At 47.2% G+C, this 18,294-nt stretch overlaps 2 protein-coding genes across 7 annotated transcripts in view; one reads left to right on the forward strand and one right to left on the reverse strand.

The window, feature by feature from the left end:
• Positions 1–15,555, forward strand: part of TIAM2 (TIAM Rac1 associated GEF 2) — a 112,002-nt gene extending 96,447 nt beyond the window's left edge. For 3 of the 4 annotated variants that reach the window (XM_047733390.1, XM_047733393.1, XM_047733391.1), the window contains 12 exons: positions 266–313; positions 1,502–1,570; positions 2,134–2,259; positions 3,104–3,212; positions 6,766–6,945; positions 8,687–8,805; positions 9,732–9,840; positions 10,469–10,527; positions 11,154–11,259; positions 12,319–12,406; positions 12,761–12,915; positions 14,424–15,555. In XM_047733390.1, coding sequence (XP_047589346.1) covers positions 266–313; positions 1,502–1,570; positions 2,134–2,259; positions 3,104–3,212; positions 6,766–6,945; positions 8,687–8,805; positions 9,732–9,840; positions 10,469–10,527; positions 11,154–11,259; positions 12,319–12,406; positions 12,761–12,915; positions 14,424–15,043 — 1,788 coding nt within the window. In that variant the 3' untranslated portion in view covers positions 15,044–15,555. The remainder of the gene's footprint in view (positions 1–265; positions 314–1,501; positions 1,571–2,133; positions 2,260–3,103; positions 3,213–6,765; positions 6,946–8,686; positions 8,806–9,731; positions 9,841–10,468; positions 10,528–11,153; positions 11,260–12,318; positions 12,407–12,760; positions 12,916–14,423) is intronic. The other variant, XM_047733392.1, reaches the window with a different exon arrangement.
• TFB1M (transcription factor B1, mitochondrial) overlaps positions 14,271–18,294 on the reverse strand; it is a 72,812-nt gene continuing 68,788 nt past the window's right edge. The window contains exons 7-8 of one of the 3 annotated variants that reach the window (XM_047733402.1): positions 15,670–15,954; positions 14,271–15,119 (exon numbers count right to left, since the gene is read on the reverse strand). In XM_047733402.1, the coding sequence (XP_047589358.1) occupies positions 15,711–15,954 (244 nt within the window). In that variant the 3' untranslated portion in view covers positions 14,271–15,119; positions 15,670–15,710. Of the gene's footprint in view, positions 15,955–18,294 lie in introns of all 3 variants that reach the window. The other 2 variants (XM_047733401.1, XM_047733400.1) reach the window with 2 other exon arrangements.

Raw genomic sequence — 18,294 nt, forward strand, 5'->3', positions numbered from 1 at the left:
CTGCCTGCGCTGGGCAACTGGGCAGTTTGAGGCTTCAGAGACCCTCTGGCCCCCGGGGGACGGTGGTCACGAGCTTTCACCCACAGAGGCGAGGGCGGAATTCAGTTTCTATTGCTGCCCGCCACGTGCCTCTGCTTCCCCGTTGGGCCGCACCGGGAGGGTTGTTTCACTGAGATGCTGGCAGAGGACTGAGATGGATGTTCTGGGTGAGCTGGTCAGAAAGGACCCTTCGCTCTGCAAGCAACCCTGCACTTTGTTTTCGTAGGGCTGCAGCTGGCTGGCTCCGCGGCTCAGTGCTCCCGGCTCCCGGTGTGTAAGTCCTCCTGGGCGGCCCCGGCCGGCACGAGGAAGGAGGGCAGCCTGTCACTGTCTCTGACCGAATAACCAGCACCGGGTGCCTCTTGTGATTCCCACACACACACCACTTTTGTTTTGTCATTTCTCTTTGTGCCTGACATTTAACACGGGATTTGACTCCCTGTTCATCTAACCTTGGTCCCTGCATGCAACTTGGAATTTGCAGCACTGGTGTGTTCGCTGATAAACGGTTCAGTAACTCCTCACATCGCCCTGCTCTGAAGCAGTCGCCGTGGAGGATGGTGAGGGAGGGAAGGCCAGGGAGCTTTTCATTGCTGCATAGGAAAGGGCATCACAGGCCTGTCCACTTGCTCCCAGGACCCGTGCTGTAAAGTCCTGGAGATTTCAGGCTCTGGCAAAGCTCTTCCGGTCTAGATTTCTCCACTGTAAAATGAGGGAGCAAAGTAATGGACTTTGTAATCAATCACGTCTAGCATTTTCATTCTCAGAATTCTTTAGAATAAATGAAATAAGGAAAAAAAAAAACCTTTTCTATTACAAAATTGTATCCTGGTCTTGGCTTCAAATTATTAAATAAACCTATTATCTAAAGAGTTTTGTGAACACTGTCCACTCCCGCTGTTCTGTACTGCTGGAACCCAGTTTACTGGAGACTCAAACATGGCCTAGATTGTACACATCATGATTGCACTTAACCTCTGGAAACTTTTTCTTGCATCTGAATACGGGAGTTTGAAATTCTGCTAATGCGTCAACTCCAAAGTTGAAGAGCTTCCCAGATCTTGTCCCGTCCCTCTCAGCTCCACGGTGGGGCTGTCGCCATGCTCCCTGAGACAGAGGAGGAGGCAGGGTGAGGTCGTGGCCGGTGTGGTCATTCCCGACAGAGGTGTCTTGCCAGAGCTCACCTTCTCTGCAAGGGGATGAACGATGCTGCACTTGGTCACGGTCTCTGCCACCAGGCTTTCGAACTAAGCAGGACGGGTGTTCCAGCTGCTGAGTGCACTGGCTACTAGTGTCTGTGAATTAGGTCAGAAATAATTGTAACCACCTTTAGGGTCATGAATTTCAACAAGACTTGAAATCCATCATGGCTGGTGGGAGTCTGGAGCTGTGGTTAGGGTTGCTGGAAACTTGGGTTTTTCGGAGACATGTGTGATAAAGATTCTCTTCTTCTGTCTTTCAGGATCTGAGCTGCCTCTTTGAATTATACTTGGAGCCACTTCAAAATGAGACCTTTCTCACCCAAGATGAGGTAATCGGTCCCTTCCCCCGTCCCCTGACACACAGGTCAGTCTGTTTGCCCATTAGTGGACCTCCCCGAAGGTTCTGTCGGCTGATCCCCAGAGAACATCCAGGACTAAAGGGTCATCAGAGGGATCCAGTTGTGGCCTCCTCCAAAACCTTTTATGTGGCCTCTGCTCTGTGAGGCTCAGTGAGAAGAGTTTACTCATACAGGACAGTGTCCTTTTTGGAAAGAAGGTGTGGCCAAAAGTCGCTCTTTAATTCATGACTTGTTAAATCCCAGCAATTAGTTCTTTTCTACTGACTTCCATTTTTTGCTAATTTGAATCCATTTACATTCATTTGAATCCATTGTTTACATCCACTTACAAGGTTATTTTAGAATTACTAGAACCAGAGCTGTAAAAATTCTGTGTATAAACTAGGTCACGGAGTGAATATGCTGCCTTCTTTGAAGGACGTCCTTCTGTCTGCTTCTTGGTGAACAGCCTGGGATTTGCCTGTCTCGGGGTTAGAGTGGTCTCTGGGTCTTCATTGCTAATACCCTCTTTCTGATCCCGGCCTTCATACTAGATGGAGTCACTTTTTGGAAGTTTGCCAGAGATGCTTGAATTTCAAAAGGTGTTTCTGGAAACTCTGGATGATGGGATTTCAGCATCCTCGGACTTTAACAGCCTTGAGACTCCCTCACAGTTCAGAGTAAGTGTTTTTGAACTTTGGTTTTAAGCAAAAATAAATGGGTGGTGTGCAGAACGCTCCCTTGAAAAAGAAATTGCTGTCCCTTGCCCATTGACAAGGTAAACTTAGTGCTCTCATTGTGCTGTTTTCCTCCAGCAGGGAGTAAAAGCGGGCCACGTTTTCATCTTGAGTGGTTCTGGTAGTCAGAAGTCTGGGTGGCACAACTTACGTAGAATCGGCCTGGTAGCTGAGCATGTCCACCACACTGTTTGCTCAGATCTACTGAACCATATGTAGGGAGTTTGCTCGATGCAGGAGCCCCTACCCTGCATCTAATCTCTCATCTTCATGGTCATGTGATGCTGGGATGAAAAGCATAGGTCAGCGGTTCTTTGATGAAACCCTGTCTCCAATGTGGGCATCCATGAGTGGTGAGGAGCCCCTCCGGGGAAGGAAAGGTACAAGACAGGAGAAGGGGAAAAGGCCAGGATACAGACAAAAGCATCTGTCCTGAGTCATGCAGAGGTGGCTTGATTGATGACCCTCCCAGATCATTCATATCCCACTTTGTCGGATGTATTTTCGTAGAACTTTCTTGTCCTGTGCCCGTGGTGTCAGTAGGCTCTGCTACCAGAAAGCGTTCAATCAAACTAAAGGTCTGCTAGGGGAGTGCCAGGCCGTTCTCAGTCTGCTGTGAAAATGGGGTAGTCCTGAGTTTTTTTCATTTGGTGGTTTCTCTGCGGCATTAGTGCCCTGGTGTCTGAGAGACAGGTGCCACGGATACACCAAAGTAGTCAGATGCCATCTCAGAGCCAGCAGACACTGATTAAACCATGTCCAATGTGACTTTTCCCTCTCCTTCTAGAAATTGCTCTTTTCCCTTGGAGGCTCTTTCCTTTATTATGCGGACCATTTTAAACTCTACAGTGGATTCTGTGCTAATCATATTAAAGTACAGAAGGTTCTGGAGCGAGGTAAGTTGCTCATACCTTTATAGTTGTGCCTTTTTTTTTTTTTGTTAAGAGTAAATTTGCATTTAATAAGTAGAAATAAGTGCAATTTTAATGGATCATACTCTGTTCTTGACCTTTAAATTGACAGACATTAGAAGAAAAAATTGCTGGTTTATTTCAGTTTATTGGTAGCAATGAATACGTGTCCTAAGAGCAGAGATGTTTCTCAGCCATGTGTCACTCTGCTGTTAAATTACCTCTGGATTTTTTTTTTTTGCCCAATTCCCTAATCTAAAAACCGGGAACCCTAAGCTGGTGGGTGGGAATAGGAAAGAACGTATGCTGTTTTCTTCCTTTCTCCTTAACCGCCTTCGGCCCGAGGAACCACCGCAGACCCCACCACCACACTCCCTTTTTGATGGAACCAGGCGAACAGTTAAGAGCCCACATCCTGTCCCTGAAGCACCCTTCATCTCTCCACATTTTTAGCGTCTTCTTTCATTGGCTTTCACTGAAGCCTTTCGTTTTCTTGAAGCCCGGATAGACTGGTTGGGTGGACCACAGCCCTCTTCCCCTCCGTGCGGACTGCTGGCCTTGCTCTGCGGGCCAGGAGAGGCTGCGCATGCGCAGTCCCGCAGAGGGCGAGGCCACGGGAGACGCCGCGCATGCGCGGTGCTGCCGCGGGAGGGCTGGAGGCGTTCTTTGGCAAGTGCACGGAGTGCCTGGGCTTTCAGTCCTGGGCCAGTCAGCCTGCCAAGCCCGGGCGGTGTATTTGAGGATCTGATGACAGCCGTGACCTTGTTCGGTAGGAGCTCTGTGCCACTGTCACCATCGTCACCATCCGCTGCTCAAGGGCTTGTGTGCTCCTGTCACACCGGATCAGGAATGCTGCCTCACCTGAAGCCGTCCTGTGGCTGAGGCAGCTTCCGCAGCCACGCGCCTGAGAGGAAAGCTCTCCAGTCTGGCTCTGTCAGGAGCGTTTCTGGCGCGTTCTTCGGCATCTCATTTCTGGTGGCGGGGACAGGAGGGAAGGTGAGGGGTGCTGGCGCGGATCCGTGGGCCGCGGGGCCCCTGGCGCCTGTGCGGCTCCCGCACCCGAACGCACCTTACGTCGGCCCGACCCGGCCCCGGAGCAGGTCACCGGGCCGCCGCCGCCGCCACCTCATTCTCTCACGGGAATGGGGGAGCCTGACCTGAACCTGCCGCAGCCTCCGCTGGGATGATGTCCTACGTTTCTGCAGATCAGTCCTGCCGAGCTCCTAGTCCCTGGCCCTTGGCTGGGTTCTGAGAGGACTTTCCCCAAGGGCCTTGCTTCGGATCCCCAGGGATTGCGGACACCGGAGCCATACTGGGTGGTGCAGCCTGCCAGCCGCAAGGAAACCGCGCCGTTTGGCTCCTCAGAAAGGTTTCAGAGCAGGAGAAATCCACAGGCCCACCCGAGGTCACCCCCACACTCAGCGCCCCCTGCTGGAAACTCAGAGCCTGATCCTCACCGGGATCCCCGCCCTTATCCCAGCACCCCCAAACCCCCCAGCTCTCCACTGCGCCTTCAGATTGGTCCTGCCATGCCCCTAGGCCCTAACCCTAACCTTATGTTGGGTTCTGAGGAGTGCGCCTCCAAAGGCCCCGGGTTTGGGGACCTTGAGCACTACCAGAGGACTCAGCCTGCCACCCAGAAGGAAACTCTGGTCTTTGGAAATCTGGAAAGGATTCAGAGTAGGAGGAATCTGGAAGCCACCTTAAAGCCACCACGACATTCAGCAGCCCTGTAGACGACAACCCAGAGTCTGGCACTCACTCTTATCCAACAAGCCCTCAACGCTGCTCTCCATAAAGGTCGAATCAAAGCCGGCAGATGGGGCCTGCCATACCCCTAGTCCCTAACCCTAACCTGGGGTTGGGTTCTAAGGGCTCCGTCCCCAAGAGCCTGGATCCAAAGCCCTAGGGACTGGGGAGCCTTGAGGAATACCCGTGGTCTCAGGCTGTCATCCAGAAGGAGGCCATTCCATTTGGAACTCTCGGAAGCATTCAGAGTGACAGAAGTCTGCGTGCCCACTCCTGGCCACGTCCACATTCAGCGGGGCCCTGGACACAAATGCGGGATAGAAAGGACTTCCCCTGGGACTTGAGTGCCTTCTTTAGAATGACAGCGGGCCTCATGCATCCTCTCCCGTTTTGATTTGCCGGCTCTCTGGAAGCCAGGGAACCTGGGCTCTCCTGTGACCGTGACAGTGGCCAATGTGTGGGGAGAGGTCCGTACTTGAACTTTTTTGGTGGCATCAGCAGGGTGGTAGCAGCCAAGCTGAATTCTAGACCCCTTCCTCTGTCATTATAGGGTTCCAGGTGGCACGAATAGGATCTGAGGGTTGCCCTTCAGAGTTTCTCTCTCAAAACCAGGCAGCAGTCTCTCCGCAGCATCACAGAAGGCGTGTTGAGGTTTATCCCCGCACTCAGAGCATTTAGCCGGTTCCACTGAGGCAGCTCTGCCATTTGGTTTCAATCTCGATCCTTACAGTATCATAGAAGAACAGGTTCAAGGTTAAGAAATGGAGTCTTCAGGGGAACAAGCACCAGCCAAAATCTGTCTCCCTACTTGCTTAGACAGAGATCTGACTCCCGCCAGCACTTCCTCAAGGAACACCTTCTTACTGACAGTAGAATTAAGGCCCACCAACGCTTTGCTCCGTTCTGAAGGATCATCCCACCATCCACTTTGGTGGTCACATTCAAAATGGCACATCATCTCCTAGAAGGTGTAGATTTTTGCCTTTGTGACAAAACCCAAATACGGGTATAATTTCATTCAAATTGGCTGAATTCCAAGCAGATGGTTAAGCAGTGTCAGCAGGTGGAATCCAAAGCAGTGACTGATACATCCACTGACACTTTCTCAAAACTGAACGGGGTTGGGTTCCCAGGTGTCCCCGTCATAATGTCAGACGCTGGACACGGCTGGCTTTCCCTGCCCGTAGCGGTCTTAAGGTCACATCCGGCGGAATAGACTGGTCAGAGCTGTGGAGTCTCTGAAGCCTCGGAGAAGGCTGCAGTGCTTATCAATTTATTTTAAAAGAAAACAAGATAGTCCCTACTGTATAGAAAATTAACAGTCCGTGCGAGGACAGTGGGGGCAAATTACTAGTTTATTTTGCTATAGGATTCTTTTGCAGGGTAGGTGTAGGGTCTGGATGATACTGTTTTGTGGCTTTATGAATTGGTTGAAACTCACTTTTTAGGCACCTCTGACAGTCTCTCACGGGGTTGCATGTGAATATGCCCTGAAAGTCAGACATTCCTACATTTCAACTCGGTGTTCCTCTTGGGTGTAGAGACTGTGCTATTATATAGAGAGCCTCGTAAACTCCCCTTTTCCATGGGACTTGCCCCCGAGCTGTGATGCTGAATCCGCGCTGACAGCTGGGCGCCTGACCCTCTGAAGCATTTGCGTTTTTATAAAAAATGCCATTAGGAGGGCTGCAGAAGTGGATGAGCTAGGACTCCATTAAACTCTAACTGAAGTAGGGTTTCATTTATCCTGCCGTGCTCTCCTAAGGGTCTTGTATCCCCCTGCTTGTAGCTAAAACTGATAAAGCCTTCAAGGCTTTTCTGGATGCCCGGAATCCCACCAAGCAGCATTCCTCCACCCTGGAGTCCTACCTCATCAAGCCGGTGCAGAGGGTGCTCAAGTACCCTCTGCTGCTCAAGGAGCTCGTGTCGCTGACGGACCACGAGAGCGAGGAGCACTATCACCTGACTGGTAAGAGTGTGGGCTGCGGCCGACGCCACGCGCAGAGCCTGCGAGGCCCCACTTCTCTTCCCTGCTTCGTTTCCCAGTCATAGACCTGCCTCCGTCCTGCAGTTCTTAGATAAAGCCACCAGCTCCTTTTTTTTTTTTTAAGATTTTATTTATTTATTTGACAGACAGAGATCACAAGTAGGCAGAGAGGCAGGCAGAGAGAGAGAGGGAAGCAGGCTCCCCGATGAGCAGTGAGCCCGATGCGGGGCTCGATCCCAGGACCCCGGGATCATGACCTGAGCTGAAGGCAGAGGCTTTAACCCACTGAGCCACCCAGGCGCCCCCGTCCTGCAGTTCTTAAGCTTAGGTAGAATCTATGTGAAAATAGCCTTTAGATGACAGGATCCTTGGGCAAAATTATGTCATCAGAGGAGCCCCGTTCCCCTCTGGAGGGATGATTCCGTTTTCATTTTTCAAAGAACGTATTTGGGCTCAGAGAGGTGAAATCCGTTCCTTTGGGTCTCTTGGTTAGCACGACAGTGCTGCGGAGAATGGGGCCCATTTTCCTGCCCCCTCGGGAGGTTTTGTATTGCCGGCTGCCCCGCGCCGCTGCGGGATCCGCTGGGTGAGGCTCCACCTTGTGGGGACTTGAGAGCAGAGCCCAGCCCCGCAGCCCGGCCCCAGGGACAGTGGCGGAGGCGTGTCTGCTTCCGCACCCTCAGAAATTGCTGGCCCGAGATACAGTTTGTCAGATACACAGAGCCCTTCAGATTGATCGTAGAGTATCCCTTAAAGGGATGCTTAGTAGTACTGAATAATAAACACTGAAAAGAGTGTTAATTAAACTGGCTCTTTTTCTCTGACAAGCACATACTTCTGTATCATAAGTAACAAAGACCAAAAAATTTTTTACATGCGAGTTAAATTCAACAAGTAAACGATACAAATTATTAGTATTCAAATAATGTGAAAAGATCCTTTTTCACCAAGATGATGTTTATTTAAGTGGTTACAAATTGCCTTCCAAACTTGCCTCCAAGCTGAATTAAAATACCGAATCAGGAGAACAAAATATGAAAAATACTAAATTTATAGGTAACCTGAAATTGTGCTTTTCGACTGTGACAAAATCCTTTTGTCCCTCACATGCCCAAGTAGAAAGTTACTAATAAGCACCGTGTATAATGCAAACAGCTGCTCTGGCCATTAGGGGCATTTACAGAGACATGAGTAAGTTCTTGCTAACAAACTGTGTAGTTCATAGGTCAGTCATTGGCCTGGGAGGACAGGCAGCATTTACGGGGAGGCACATAGCCAGTCACTCTTGGGTTTTGGTTCTGGCTCTATTCTTCATTTCTCTCTTTAGAAGTCTGGGAAAATACTTAATCCCTCTGCACCCCAGTTTCCTCATCTGTGAAGTGGGATTAATTACAGCTCCTCCAATCACTGAGTTGCTGTGGGGATGAAATGAGATGATTAACATAAACCACCGGTTATAGTACCTGCCAAATTGAAGGTGCTCGATCAGCATTAGCTGTTATTATTAGTGATAATTTTTACCTGTGTTTTGCCTCATTTCAAAGAGAACTGGAGGTGGGAGATCATTCTACTTACAGTGGGCCGTAAGTTACAGCATTACACCTGAGTAATGCTTCTCTTAGTAAGAACTGGTCTTGAATCCTGGCTTGAATCTTGAGCTCTTTCATTACTGCTTTTGGTAGGACTTAAACAAAATTTACAAAAATGATTTCATATTTTTCAGAAGCACTAAAGGCAATGGAAAAAGTAGCGAGCCACATCAATGAGATGCAAAAGATCTACGAGGATTATGGGACCGTGTTTGACCAGCTAGTGGCAGAGCAGAGTGGAACAGAGAAGGAGGTCAGTGGGACTTCTGGATTCTGGGAGGCATTTGTTCGCTGCATCTATAGGTGGTCTCCAAGCTAGGTCACTGTGTTCAGGCCCTCCTACAGGAGAATATGCCTTTTCTTTTTTTTTTTTTTATCTTAGTGCTTGCAATAAACCATACCATTTAAGTATCAGTGGAACATAAAATTCCTTGTATTGGTTTAAGAATGTAACCTTACTTCACCTTAACATTGTATGAAAGTAAACAAGAAATATCACTAAACTTATATCCCTACCTCCTCCTCCCTTTCCATGAGGCAGGACTCATCCCAGAGGTGGGCTCGTACATGGAGAGCTCGAGCTGACGGGGAGGCAATGGGAACTAGCAGGTAGAGAGAACCTGATATCTAACATCGGCAGCTACTTCCTTACTTACAGAACTAGTTGAAGTGGAATTTGACAACTTCTGTATTTTTCTTTTCTGGTTGATTACTAAACTAGAATCTTGAGCTTTTAAAGTCTACGTATAAGGAAACAGTTTCCGTAGAGAAGGCAAGAACAGAAAACAACTGGAGTTTAATTTTTTGTTACAGTTTCAGTGTTGGTCCTTTTTTCTTTGCAGGCGTAGTATAGTTTATGGATCAGGAGACTGAATGTGCTAGAGCCTGAGGTCGATATTAATGAAGACACTTTGGATGGACCTCAATGTCCATTTACATATAATACGTACACTGAACCAAAATGCCGTTCTATTTCTGATTTTATTCAAAGTTCGATGCTTTGCTCATATTTTCAAAACCTATATACTATTTAAAGGCCCTATGTTTATGGGGGGGGCATAAAAATCATATTTTGAATGTACTTGGAATCCTCATATATACATATGTGATTCAGTGTCCAACATGAGACAGCGTACCCCAGGGGTCTCTCTGTCTTCATCTCCCGTTTTTATGATACAGGTAACGGAACTTTCCATGGGGGAGCTTCTGATGCACTCTGCAGTTTCCTGGTTGAATCCATTTCTGTCTCTAGGAAAAGCCAGAAAGGACCTTGAACTCACAGTGTTTGGTTAGTATCCCATTTTGGGAAAGAATGTAAACTTAAAAAAGGCTGGTGAAAATGAAGATCTTTCTAGACCCACCAGTCCAGCTAACTCTTGGTTTTCAGGAGTTAGAATCGTTGCTGTAATGGCTTTTGACTTAACGGAGCCAGCCTCCAACTATTTAAAATGCTGTCGCTCTGCATACTCATTATCTTGTTCTCCCTTCTGCTTGGCTTAGTGGTTCTGGCCAAGTGTTACAGAAACAGATCTCCTGAGGCTATTTTGAAACCTGCTATCTTAATTGTTTGCTGCATTTCAAAACGTCTTAATTCTCACTAAGACCAATTATAGACTGTGTATTCTCACTGAGATGAACACCATGTCCTCAAATTTCAATAAAACAAAACAGGGATTTTTTAAAAATTGCCAAGACCTCCTTCAGATGATCACTTTTAAATAAGTAGATATTTCTGCTTCATTGGCAATCTGATCGGAGGGAGAGCAGCATTTATTCCCTCCTGTGCTGGTATAGGGGGATCTTGGAGCATCATAAGTTTGAAGAGCTTTGTTCTATTAAAACATTCTAAGTCTTAGTTCAACCATGGAAGAAAGTTTGTACAAATAATAAAAGACTTTTTCTTTTCCTTTCTTTAGTTTTTAAGAGAGCTGTCATACTGGTTTATAAAGAAAACTGCAAACTGAAAAAGAAATTGGTAAGACAAGAAGTGTATTTCATGAAAGCTACCTCTTCATGGCTGTCCTGTCAGTATTGACGCGAGACGCTCGCTCAGCAGCAGGGGCTCACTAGACTAACGGGACTTACTCCCGGGGTCACTAACCAAACCAGACCCTCGGGCTGTTTCTTAATCTCCCCACAAACAACGTCCGTTTTAAAAGAAGATTTATACAAATACCCGTGCTGGGGCCTACACAGAAAATAAGCTTCCATATCCCTGAAAATGGCCCATGTTTGCATCATACATGTAAGAGACTACGTAACTTTGTTTTCAAACGACTTTTACCTTAGTTCAAAAAAAAAAAAAGCTTAGCTTAGCTGTGGATACCACAAGCCATCAGAGTGATTACTGTACAGAAGGAATGAGGACACAGAAGGGTTGGTTCTCATTCTTGCTTGGTGTCTAGCCGTCTGTGCTCCCCAGACCACAACTCTGCTGTCCCCGCCCCTCCCCACCCCAGTCTGAGCTCTCCGAGAACTGGGAGCATACCTGCACCCTGACCACTCACACAGCTGTAAAGAACTTCAAGTTTCGATTCCCTCCACATGTCTCTGGGTGAGAGCTTGCTCTAACACTTTTCTCTGGGGGCTTTCCTGTTACAGCCCTCGAATTCCCGGCCTGCACACAGCTCTGCCGACTTGGACCCATTTAAATTTCGCTGGTTGATCCCCATATCCGCACTTCAAGTCAGACTGGGGAATACAGCAGGTAATTGTTTCCTGTGGTAGGATGTCAGGAAAAAACTTTTTTTCTAAGATTTTGTCAGAGAGAGCACCAGCAGGGAGAGTGGCAGGCAGAGGGAGAAGCTGGCTCCCCAGAGCACGGAGCCTGATGTAGGACTCGATCCCGGGACCCTGGGATCATGACCTGAGCTAAAGGCAGATGCTTTTAACTGAGCCCCCGCCCAGGCATCCCCAGGAACACACATTATAATGGTACTTATTTGCATTGTGGAATGAAAAACTAGGAAAGAACCTTGGGAATAATTTCTGAGTTTTATAGGCAAAGAAAAGGACAAGAGAGGTTTTTTTGTTTTGTTTTGTTTTTTTAAAACAGACTTTTAGAGAAAGTAAATGCCAAATTTGGCTTTTCTTTGCCAAGTATCTCTTCTGTCCTTATTTTTGCTATCAGTGGTTTTCAACACTTTTTTCCTAATATCCTGATACCCTAAAATTTGTTAAACCAAGGACCATAAACCTAAATTTAAAAAATTCTGATACACCGGAAAATTCCTTAATGTTAAACAATATTATACGTGATATTAGAAAACAAAACTTCAACCTTGGAAAATTGTTCAGAGGTCCTTCTAGAATAACCATGTTCTGGAGACTATGCCTCTGGTGGCAGAAAGGACCAACAGTCTAAGGCATGCAGCAATGCTCTGGGTCCATTTCATTTTTGTTTGAAGTGCTTACATTCCCTAAACCGGGACTGACTTTGGGCTGACCTGTTTTACCTCAAGGACCTGAGCACATCCTGCTGTTCCTTTCAAAGAATACAATGAATCGAATGGGGTTGACAAACAGGATCCATTTAATCTCTTTCCCAGAGAGCTGGAATCCAGGGCTAGGGAGAAAGCAAACCGAGATGGATGGAAAACTACCAGGAAATGTAGAAAGTAACTAAGAAGTACTCTGATAACTATTTGTGAAAGTCATACATAGAATGAGACACGAAAGAAAATGATGAGACTCGGGACAGGGAGTATTTGACTTTTGAACTTGACATCTTTGGCAAAATTGTAGACCCTTGTTTCCTTTCACACAGGGACAGAAAATAATTCTGTATGGGAGCTGATCCATACGAAATCAGAAATAGAAGGACGGCCAGAAACCATCTTCCAACTGTGCTGCAGGTATTTCTGACTTCCAAAAAATTAGAGCCAATGGGAAAAAGAATTACGCTCTCTTAAAAATGGGAGTTTATTTTTAGTGCTCTCCTGAATTTTGATGACTTTGGGATCACACCCAGCCTCCCCCCAAATGGCAGCTAGGTCTGTAGTAGAATACATTGATTAAATATATATCCACATCTTAGTGCTCAAAGGCGCTTCAAAAATGATCACTTTTCCTTTTGTAAGTGAGGAGACCACGATACACAGAGGCTGGGTGACTTGCTGTAGGGACGTGTCAGGTCCATACCCGGGAATGTGGACACGAAGCACAATGACTTGGGACATAACTGCTGTTTTCTCTTCCCTCCTCACCAGTGACAGTGAAAGCAAAACCAACATCGTCAAGGTGATTCGCTCTATTCTGAGGGAAAACTTCAGGCGTCACATCAAGTGTGAATTACCCCTGGAGAAGACCTGTAAGGACCGCCTGGTCCCCCTTAAGAACCGAGTTCCTATTTCAGCCAAGTTAGGTGAGAACTTCGTGTTTATGTAGGAAATCTTGGGCTTCTCTGTAAGGACGTATGTGCTTGTAACACAGCAGTGAGTCATCACTTTATAGAGTACCGGGGCGGGGAGAGGGGGCTCTGTAAGCCCTGAACCAGACACCCAGATCCACAGAGTGGTGTGTGAAGGTGGTGGCGATTTTATTTCCTTTTAAGAAACTTAAGGGACACCTCGGTGGCTCATTTGGTTGAGTGTCTGCCTTCAGCTCAGGTTGTGATCTGCAGGTCCTGGGATTGAGCTCCGTGTCAGGCTCCCTGCTCAGTGGGGAGCTTGCTTCTTCCTCTCGCTCTGCTGCTCGCCCTACTTGTGTTCTCTGCCCCCTCTCGCTGACAAATAAGTAAACTCTAAAAAAAAAAAAGAAGCTTAAAATGCCTCTTGCTCCCACACCTTGTATAAACTATAACCACCCCCCAACCCCAAGTCCTCATCTTACCAGCAGCGGATAGAATCTCTTCACTATTTTACCTCTTTCTTCCACCGGGATGTGCAGGACTCCCAGGGCTTAGCTTGGCTTACTGCCGTTCTCCCAGACCTCGGAACAGCTCAAGGCATCTAGAAAGCCAATACTTGACGACTTAAGATCAAGAAACCTTATATTTATTCTTACCCAATTAAGTCACCAAATCATACTTCCCTTAAATTTTCTGCCTGCTTTTAAAATTTCAGTTAAAATTTAAAATTTTCTGCCTTTAAAATTTCAGCTTAAACTCTCTGTATTAACTGTTTTGTTAATATCTTTGACCTTGTTTGTAGTCTTTAAATTATTTCTTTTTATTGGTCAGCGTGACCTCTTTCAAATTCACTGTATATTTTTTTTTCTATTGCCAAAATAAGCTGTAGCCATTGAAACTATACTGTTATTAACACACACAAACACATCACAGCAGAGAGCTCCCCTTTTCCCTTTAACCCAAGAGAAAAGAATTAAACACACATGAATGATTAAATCATTCCTATTAAATCTCTGGAAGTTGGCTAGAAATTCCAGCAGAGACCGTTCTCATGAGTGATGAAGGGCATTTTTCGACTTTTAATGGAGCAGCAAGGGAAATAAACAAGGTGAGAAGGTAGGTGTAGAAATACGGTATAATCTTTGTTGTCCAATTTCAAAGTTCGTTAGTGAAAGAAAGGGACCTAGATTTTATTAGTAGCTAAGAATCCTAGCCTTTGTAATAGTTTATAGCTTGTTGTCCTATCTAAACAATTGAGCTCTGGTAATAGGCCATCTAGAAACTCCAAATCATCCAACGTAAATTTTAAATAAACCTAAGTAAAAAATTTCCACACTTGCAGTATCTGCTAGACTCCCCCCCCCCCCCCTCCGCCCAAGTCCCAGGATACTGGTAACAGAAGTGAGATGACGATGAAATCTTAAGTAATTAAGGTGATACATCTTATAGTGTACATTGCAAGTATTAGGCACTGCAGAGTCCGTTTCTCGATCACGAGGGGAAATGCCCTTCTCTCGTTGCAGCCTCCTCCAGGTCCTTAAAAGTCCTCAAGAACTCCTCCAGCAGCGAGTGGCCCGGCGAGCCCGGCGAGCCCGGCAAGGGCAGCAGCTCGCTGGACTCCGACGAGGGCAGCCTGAGCAGCGGCACGCAGAGCAGCGGGTGCCCCCCCGGGGGGAGCGGGCAGGACTCCCGGCAGCAGCCCCAGCCGGGCCTGGCTGATCTGTCGGACAGTCTCATCAAAGAGAGTGACATTCTGAGCGACGACGAGGACGACTACCATCAGACTCTCCAGCAGGGCAGCCCTACCAAAGACATTGAAATTCAGTTCCAGAGACTTCGGATCTCCGACGGCCCGGATGCCAAGCCAGCCGACCAGCCCGGCACGGAGGGCCGGCCCAAGGGAGAGCAGCCCAAGCTGGTGCGGGGGCACTTCTGCGCCATTAAACGGAAAGCCAACAGCACCAAACGGGACAGGGGAGCTTTGCTGAAGGCACAGATTCGTCATCAGTCCCTCGACAGTCAGTCTGAAAATGCCAACCTTGATCTCGGTTCTGTTCTGCAGCGGGAGTTCAGTGTCCAGAGTTTAACCTCGGCGGTCAACGAGGAGTGTTTTTATGAAACAGAGGGCCCCGGGCAGTTGTAGTCCGGCCTCCGGCCAGACGTGGGCTCCGCGGCTTTTCACTTTTAAACTGGTGGCCAAGTGGAAGCTGCAAGAAAACCACTCATTATTGGGTTTTGTGCAGCGTACATTTTCCCACAAAATAGTTGTAAAGATTTAAGTTATTTTAATTTATTGTAGATCAGAAAACTAGATAAAACTGACCAGAATCTGTAAATTACTTAGTTTATATCCCTTTTGAGCAGGTATCAAAATGACTTAGGATCCTTAAAATTGCAATCTATTTTAATTTATGTGGAAAAAGTCAGGTGGAGGAGTTGTGATTAATAGTTTTTAAAAGGTCATTGTTTTTTTCCAATCCTCCGGGCATTTCCTTTGAGCTGTTAGTTTTTGCTTTATTTAAAGCATATTTATTTAAATGGGGGTGAGAGCACAATGTGCAGATATTTCATTTTTGTAAGGTTGTAACAGATGCTGTTTATACTGAACATGTCACATCTATGCAGTATATATATTAAAAGAGAGCTTGTACTGTATCTTATTTGATTATATTTATTTTCTCTACCAAGCTGTACAGTAAAAGGGAAGGAAGTCACATCTGGTGATCCCATTTTTATTGTCCTTCTGTAGAAGACAACAGAGTACACGCCTGAGCAGCTCAACACTGTGGAAAGCAACATCTGGTTTGCTGTTAGAGTCTGTGTTTCTCCTTGTCATCCTCTTTTTCCTGATTTTTGCTTTTATTTTGTTTGAGTTCTTCTCTGAAATTATAAGCAAAGAGGAGTGGGTCTTCATCACACATTTTCCGGTAAACGTCACACAGGCTCTTAAAATGTGAAACCGAGAGCTGGGTGGGTCGAAGGGTAGGGTCCACATCTGCCAACTCTAACAGTTTTCCAGTGCTTTCCATGCGCTCAACCTCAGGGAATAACATTCTGAGGAAAGAAAATAATCAAAATTTTACTAAGGAATTCTGTAAATCAGAATGCTTCCTTCTACTCTCATTTGAAAATGACATTGTTTCGACAACTGACAAGTGGAGGGAGTGGAGGAGGCAGCTGGAGTGACCTCGGGGCCCCAAGCCAACGGAGAAGGATTTTGATCGTGGCACCAGCCAACAGGTACAAAGGACCACTGAAGGCAGAACTCATCTTACCTGGGAGGTGTGTCCACGAGGAAAAATATCTTCCAAAGCTCAATCAATACAAGCACCTTTAGGGTAAGTTTAAAGAAACGTCTACTCAGTTGTATTCTTATAGAAATGTGAGATTTGCTTTGTGTTTTAATAAGAAACTTGTCTTATTTCTTGATTCTCTTAGCTTTTGTGACTGGTCACCCCCTAGGAATGACCTTTCTCTACAAAGTTTAAAAATAGGTGACATGAAAATGCAAACAGTTCCCTTTTTTAGATTTACCTGGCAGCATTTCTGCAACCGATTTGAAGTATGTATTTTAAATTTCATCTAACCAAGCAGATCACGGATTTAAAGCAAATAACACAACTGAATGACTGGAAGGCTGCAAAGCTACATCTGGATTTTCTTTCTTTTCTCAACAGCTGATGGCTCTACGGGGCGCACAGGTCATGGCCAGTGGAGATGGAGTTTCTCATACAGGCTGCTGGTCCTATCAGTAAGAACCTGCACTGCATGTTCCCGATGGTGTCGGGTGAGCTGTGATCTCGGAGTTCAGGTTCATGGCAAAGGGGCGGGGGGGAGCATTGTGTGGGTGCGTGTGACGGACACCAACAGGTCTAAGCGGGGCACCCTATTTGGGTCCCTCTCTGCACAAAGAACTGTGCATATGAGACGAAGGGGCCCATCACTTAAGGTGGAAACACCGGGGCCAGCTATGAGGCCCATTCCAGGATTTCCAAAAGTTGAATGTACTTTGTGATTTTTTTCTCCCCCTCCACGAACCAGGGCCATCGTGTACAGCTGTGTAAGTCCCACCTGCGTGCAGGGTGAGTGTGAGCCGAAATCCAGCTCGGGTTCTACTCGTCAAATAACGCACATCCCACTGGGGCCTGCGGCTTACCAGGGGCGGTTACGTAATGCCATCCTTCCAACCGGCACCCAGACAGCGGGTGGTGTCCGTCACGGACTCTGCTCCAGTGTAAATCGTGGCCTAATTAGAGCCAGCAAATGGCAAGACAAGGATTTGACAGCAGTCAGCTCAAATCCTCCAGAATTTGTGGGGCTGCAGGGGTGTCAGGATGTGGCTGCCTGCCTGAACCTGAAGTCATTCCACGGGCTAAGGGGACACTTCATGGAACCAGAGAGAGCGCAGAGAGATGGGGCTTTTGTATAAAGGGGAGGTGGGATCAGAAGATGAGAAACGTGTGCCTAGGAAGCCAGATGCCTTTAACAGCTAGAGTGTGGCTATTATTAGATGGCAGCCTTTTAAAAACACATATCACACACGGCTTCCTGCCTTACTTGGGCCTAATTAAACATTTTCTTGGCTGAAAATATCACTGAGGTCATTTCAGGGCCTCTGGACGTGCGTGGGCCCTGACGCACCGCCTTCTGTCTGGGTTTCCAGACGGTGGCTGTGCGCAGAGCAGGAAGCACGGCAGAGAGCGGGAGCCCCCACTACATACAAACACGCTTGCAGGAACCCCCACTACATACAAACACGCTTGCAGGAACACCTCGTGACGTCGTGCTGGCTGTTTCAACATCCTGCTTCCTAGTTCTAAGTGTGTCTTTGAAAGAGATACAACAACTTGGTGGAGAGTGGCCGGTGATTTAATCAACTGCCTAACAGACCCTCCGTAGAGACCCTTAAATGATGGGTTCAGAGAGCTCCGTGCTGGGAGGTGAGGAGCCCAGCGAGGACACAGAAGCCCTACACCTCTTCCGTGTGGCTGTTCCCGAGCTAGATTCTTTATAATAACTCGATAAATGCAAGTGTTTTCTTGAGTTCTGTGAGATATTCTAGTGAAAGAGTGAACCTGAAGTGGCATGGGGGGGGTGGGGGGGTGTCAGAGAAATGCCCATTTCGTGACCTGTGGGTCAGACACGTAAGCGGTAACACTTGTGACTAGCTGCTGAAGTGGGAGCAGTCTTGTGGCCCCTGAGCCCTTAACCTGTGGACTCTGTGCCGCTCCGGGTAGTTCATGTCAGACTTGCACTGTAGGACAACTAGTTGGTGCCTAAAGACCTGGAGGAATTGCTGGTGCCGGAAAAACCACCACCCAACGGGGTTAGAAGTGCTGAGCATAAGAACAGCTCGAAGGGTCTGCCCTGAGAACTCAAGGTCATTCTCAACTG

The sequence above is a fragment of the Lutra lutra genome, chromosome 6, assembly GCF_902655055.1.
Source record: "Lutra lutra chromosome 6, mLutLut1.2, whole genome shotgun sequence".
Lineage (NCBI taxonomy): Eukaryota > Metazoa > Chordata > Mammalia > Carnivora > Mustelidae > Lutra > Lutra lutra.